General features: G+C 44.9%; 1 protein-coding gene and 1 long non-coding RNA gene across 2 annotated transcripts in view; both read right to left on the minus strand.

Annotated features, from left to right (window-relative positions):
* Window positions 1-165, minus strand: part of LOC310797451 — an 11,877-nt gene extending 11,712 nt beyond the window's left edge. The window contains exon 1 of the long non-coding RNA XR_014553731.1: window positions 137-165. This is a non-coding gene — a long non-coding RNA (uncharacterized lncRNA). The remainder of the gene's footprint in view (window positions 1-136) is intronic.
* Window positions 166-180: 15 nt separating this feature from the next.
* LOC310797452 (unconventional myosin-If-like) lies at window positions 181-4,576 on the minus strand. Its single transcript, XM_083659831.1, has 7 exons — window positions 4,458-4,576; window positions 4,076-4,157; window positions 2,786-2,892; window positions 2,015-2,113; window positions 1,188-1,332; window positions 897-1,013; window positions 181-291 (listed from the first exon to the last, which is right to left on the minus strand). The coding sequence occupies exons 1-6, from the start codon at window positions 4,472-4,474 to the stop codon at window positions 906-908; spliced, it is 558 nt and encodes a 185-aa protein (XP_083515957.1). The 5' UTR covers window positions 4,475-4,576; the 3' UTR covers window positions 181-291; window positions 897-905.
* Between the last annotated feature and the right edge of the window lie 1,509 nt (window positions 4,577-6,085).

Raw genomic sequence — 6,085 nt, forward strand, 5'->3', positions numbered from 1 at the left:
CCAGATTTCAAAATCAGCTAGGATTGTCAGAATCCTGTAGTCTGAGCCCAGCTTTAGGGACACATTTTTGTCTTTACTTGACTTGTCTTTACAGTAATCATTTTTCCATCTGAATCAAACAGGAGTTGGACCTCACCTTAAACCTGCGGTCATACTGGGTGACGGAGTCGGCAAAGTCCCGCTCCCTCTTGGCCATGGAATTGGTGCAGCTCTGGCCGCTGCTCCAGACCCAGGTGGTCTGGTTGATGCTGTTCCTCCGCCGCTCCTTGGAGTTCTACAGGATGTCTGAGGCTGAGTGGGGCAAAGGAGGGACACACGTTATGGACCGGGACATAAGATGTGACTCGAATAGTGCGATTAGGACAGTGGTGTTGCAGAAGTTCTCAGATCTTTTAGGCCTAAATGAGTAAAAGTAGAAATACCACAGTATACAAATACTATAGTTTATATATAGCTACTATCAATCAATCAATTAATCAATCAATCAACTATAAATACTAGTTTCAATCTGTTACAAGTGAAAGTCCTGTATGTAAATGTAAATATTCCAGAATTGCATGTTGTGTTAAAAATAAATATGATTTCTATCCAACACTTTTTAGCCTGATTTGGTTGTTTTCTTGTAAAATGTTATGCTGCCGCAATGCTCTCTGGGAAGTATGCAAACACTGCTGGTGTTTGGTAGGAGAAGGGAGGGGAGGGGTGGAAGAAGGCAGAAAGAGGAGGACTGGTCCGTTCACAGCGCTAGCTGTCCGTGAATGAAATGACACATGCGCGAGCAGGAAATGCACAGAGGTCTGCCATTGGCTCTGCCATTTGCCCGCCCCACAAAAGTTCATCCTATCCAAATGTGGAGTGGGCAGATTCGAAAGCCTGAAAACTGGTTGACAACTCACCCTCCTCTCTCATCTGTTCATACTTCCTCCTGGCGCTGTATTTCCTCCAGGCCTTCTGGATGGTCCTGGCGAAAGTGTCAAACTGTCTCTCTCTCTCATCTCCTCCAGCAGGAAGAGCTGTGGAGCACACATACATTATACATACGGTACATACATACATACATACATACATACATACATACATACATACATGTACATTCTTTTCAGTTCGGAATGATTCCTCATGTTGTTTTTTAAACTATTTCATTTTCATCAGTTTGCTATCCATCAAGTCAATGAACTGCTCAGTACCGATTCGGGGTTCTTGACAAAGACCTTGGTGCGTCCCATCTGGTACTGGTCGGTGTCCATGTTGACGGATCTGAGGAGGTGAAGGACCCCCTGCTGCTCGGGACCCCTCCAGGGCGGCCATGTCTCAGCGGTCAGAATGGCATATCTGGACACGACAAACACACACGCACGCACACAGACACACGCACGCACGAACACACACACACAGACACACGCACGCACGAACACACACACACAGACACATACGCACGCACGCGCGAACACACACACACGCATGCGCGTACACGCGCACACACACACACACACACACAGCAGGAGGCAGAAAGACGTTACATGTATGTTGCTCTCCCAGGACGATCTTAGAGCAAACCGTGCACACAAACACACAGAAATGGGATGCATGCTCACAAGTCATTTTTTGCAAGTCCAAGTCAAGTCTCAAGTCTTGTGGATGAGTGTTCTATCATCTGCTGCATGCAATCCGGTCTGCTTAGAACACTGCATAGCTAAAACTAAGGAATTCAAAGCATGTACTGTATTATCCTCACTCCTTATCTATTAGAATACAGTGTGCAGTTGATTGGATGACATTAGTAGACATTTCCTTAATGTTAATGCACCAAAAAAATACAAATAAAAAATAAAGATTGTTCACAAGTCCCAAACCTCAAGTCCAAGTCAAGTCTCAAGTCTTTGAAGGACGAGTCTCAAGTCAAGTCTCAACTCACTGTGTTGGTGACTTAAGTGCGACTCAAGTCCAAGTCTCAAGTGCAAGTCCCCATCTCTGCTGCGACACACACACACACAGTCACACATGTTTGACTCACCTCTGCAGGAACTTAGGGAATGCTCTGCGATAGGCAAAGCCGGCCCTCCGGACGCGAATGTTTTCTCGCAGCCCGAGGTACTCCACCTGATGCTTAGCCCTGGAAACAGTTGGAATTAATTACCATCATTATTCCAGTGGCGTTTACTCTGTGTGTGTGTGTGTGTCTGTGTGTGTGTGTGTGTGTGTGTGTGTGTGTGTGTGTGTGTGTGTGTGTGTGTGAGAGAGACAACACGAAGATGTAAATATGTATGCGTGAGACAGAAGAAACAGAGAAAGAGAGAGGGAGGCTGGGCGATATGGACCAAAAATCACATCTTTGTATTTTCTAGGCTGAACGGCGATACACAAAATATAAAATAGAAAAGTCTGGTAAGTTCAGGAAATGACATCACTTTACTGTAATGCAGCCTTATAGGAAAAGACAACACTTATGCCATATTCTATAAATGGTAAATGGCCTGCATTTATATAGCGCTTTTATCCAAAGCGCTTTACAATCAGTAGGTACATTCACCCATTCATACACCGATGGTGGCAGGCTACCACGCAGGGTGCTGGCACACCAACGGCAGCAATTTGGTGTTCAGTGTCTTGCCCAAGGACACATCGACATGCAGACTGGAGGAGCCGGTATAACGACGATATTACAATATCCAAAATCTAAGACAATATCTAGTCTCACATCACAATATAATGTTGATATATTGCCCAGCCCATGTGTGTGTGTGTGTATGTGTGCGTGTGTGTGTGCGTGAGTGAGGATGCCAACCTGCTCTCCTCCCAGTCTTTGGGTCTCTTGGTCTCATTGGGCTTGATGCAGCGGATATAATGAGGAGTGCACTTCATCAATGTGTTCACTAGGTCATTAGCTTGTTCCTGTGGGAAGATGTTCACTACGTCATACAGTAGGTGTACAGTCCAAGCATCATTACAACCTTTTCCACATTGTGTGTCTGCCCAATTTGAGCTGTGCTGCGGGTGGGTTTTATCCATTCTCTCACGACTGTTGTGGGAAAGAGAGTGGAGTGAGGCAGAGCAGGTGTGTACAGTATGTCAAGATCAGTATGGGCACAAGTCCTTCCTGTTGTGTGAACTGTGTGTGCACTGAATCTCTGCTGTGACAGCACTGACAACACAATTGCACGTTCATGTGTGGATGACTTGGTCGCACACGCAGTCTCCGCCTTACTAATGAAGATGCATGGTGGTAAGAAGGTACTGAAACTGGTCGCTCTGCCAAGCTGCCGCTCAAAACCGTCCCGACTGAGAGAAATCATCATAGATTTGATTGATTTAGATTTATTGATTTTATTGATGATAGTTTCAGCAGAAGAGTCTGATCAGCACTGAGAACAGGATGGTGGGGTCGGTTGTGGGATATACCACGTTGAGCCTTCTGGGGGTGTTATAGGACGAATCAGCGTGACATCACGGCACCCGGATAAGCCACCCCGGAACCCCAGCAGTTAACTAGCATGAGTTGTGCCGAACAAAACGTTAATATCTCAAAAAGCATACATCACATGGCTTATATTTTGACATTCTGAGTGAGAGCAGAAGTAACTCAAATGCCTGACGTATACACAGCATGTATGTCATGTTAAGGTTGTGTGAACTGTCGCCGTTTTTCAAATCAAGTGAATTCAGTAAAAAGCACAGCCTGCTAGAGTGAGACACTCAAGGCTGGCTCCATAGGGTCCCATTATAAGCTGCCCTTTGTTTACCATGTCATCATGGTATGGTACCATGTTATCATGTCATGTACCACCTCATATTTTCAACAAATGGGACTTTGAGATGTGCACACTACTATTCTTGCTCAGCGGTGTGATCAGGACCAACAAAAACTGGGGCAAATAGCAAAAATATGTAGTAGCGGTGCACTTTTATGGTTGACTGTATTCTGTGTATTTGTCCCATTTTTTTGGTTTGTTTGTTTGTTTTATATTTCTTCATAATGACATTTCCGTACACACTTTTCTTGTTCTCATTCAGAACAAGGAATCTCATTGAGTCTGTATGTGGCATGAGGTAGAAGATGTTTCAGCCAGGTTCTCACCTTGATCTTGGAGCTGGCTGTGGTCGGCCTGCTTTTCTTATCTGTGTTGAGGTTTTCAGGGAACAAGCTGCGAATGAAGTGACTGTGAAGATGAATCGAGAACAAGGGTCAAAGCATCTTCTCACCACAGTTCCCATGGTTTTTAATGATACCACACATACTGTAAGTTCCCATGGTTTTTAATGATACCACACATACTGTAAGTTCCCATGGTTTTTAATGATACCACACATACTGTAAGTTCCCATGGTTTTTAATGATACCACACATACTGTAAGTTCCCATGGTTTTTAATGATACCACACATACTGTAAGTTCCCATGGTTTTAACGGTCCCACACAATTTGTACATGGAAATGTTGGTTCGGTATGGGACACTCACTGTTCGCTGTTCTGCATGAGCTCGATGAGGTCAGGGAAAAGCACATCCCGGTTCCTCTGACAGAAGCCACAAATATCGTACGACACCTGAGATGACACCAACCACCTCCTATGGCGCTCCAACCCCCATCCCCCAACACCTCTTCTCCCCTGTGCTCCTCTGATTCGTCGTGCCAGGTCTGAATCTGCTCCGCTCGCTCTCCTTCCACGTCTCCTTCCTGCCTTTCAAGGTATTGCTCTCTGATCTTCCAGTGTACAACAGCTGTCTTGACTCAGGCCTTTCCCACCACAGAGCTCATTCATTAGATCGCAGACTAGAATATTGCAGGTAGTGAGTGTTCCTCAGTGGTAGTTAGACTCCATCTGGGATAAAAAGAACACCATACACCATACGCCTCACAGCTCGAAGGTCCTGGGTTCGATTCCCACCTGGGACGCTGTGAACGCCGAAGGAATGCGTGCCCGTCCGCATGTCCTCGAGTGCCCACCGCCCGGGTGGGGTCGTCAAAAGGGCCTTTCTGTGTGGAGTTTGCATGTTCTCCCCGTGCCTCCCGGGGGTTTCCTTCATATAGGAACCCCCTTCACCAAAACATGCAATATCCCGGTTGCTAATGTGGTTCCTCCTCTGGTCGTTAAAGGCGCCTGTTCAGAGGGAGGGGAACTGGTTGGAATAGCGTGAACCTCCCACATGCTATGTCGTACCGGTGAAGGTTCCCCTGTCAGGTGAAAAGAAGCGGCTGGCTAACTGCCCATGTCTCGGAGGAAGCATGGAGCCAGTTTCGGCTCTCCCCAGATCGGCAGAGGGTGGAGTAGCAACCAGGATAAATAATTGAATTAGCACTAATGGGGGATAAAAAAATATAAAAAAAGAAAAAAATAACACCATAGCTTCCTAATTAGGGCAAGAGGGAAAATGGGAAGGAGAGGGAGGAAGAGATGGGAAGAAAGAAAATGTAAACAATGCATTACAATGCACTGGATTTTCACTGGAAGTCCATGTTCATAATGGCTAGATAATTGGATCACTTCTAATTGGAAGCGTTTGGGAACACCAGAGTTCCCAAACACTTTCATGTGAAAAAAAAGACACACCAGTAGTGGGTACACCAATTAAGAATTAACCCTCATAAACTTTGTTCTAAGGAAACCCACCTGAGTGTGTTTGTTTTTTGTCATTAATAGTAATAGTTGGTGTGGTGATAAGATAACCATGGTGGGGAAGATTCAACTAAAAATATATATTATATTATTGTCTTGGCCAACTTGAGTATCGGCGGTACATCACGTTACATATTACTATCTATTAAATAGACATTAAAGTTTCACACATAACGTTATAGCTGCTGGTTTCGTCCTGTGTTTCGAGTCGATGAAGGAAGAGAAGGAAAACCACTGGTTAACAAAAATGCACTTCCTCATCCTCAACAAAAGTATCATCATAGTTTGATTTAATGTTGTACCATTTATCATCCACCCTGAAGGCGTGTTACGTTACTTTTTCAAAAGGTAGAACTTAATTTAGGATAAGGTAGTTAGCAACATTAACTGTGGCGACGTGGCCTAAACAGCCATATAGCTACATTTTTCAAATCATGCATTGCACATGCACATTTACGTTAAGCAGGTTAA

This window comes from Poromitra crassiceps (assembly GCF_964638095.1).
Source record: "Poromitra crassiceps genome assembly, chromosome: 23".
Taxonomy (NCBI): domain Eukaryota; kingdom Metazoa; phylum Chordata; class Actinopteri; order Beryciformes; family Melamphaidae; genus Poromitra; species Poromitra crassiceps.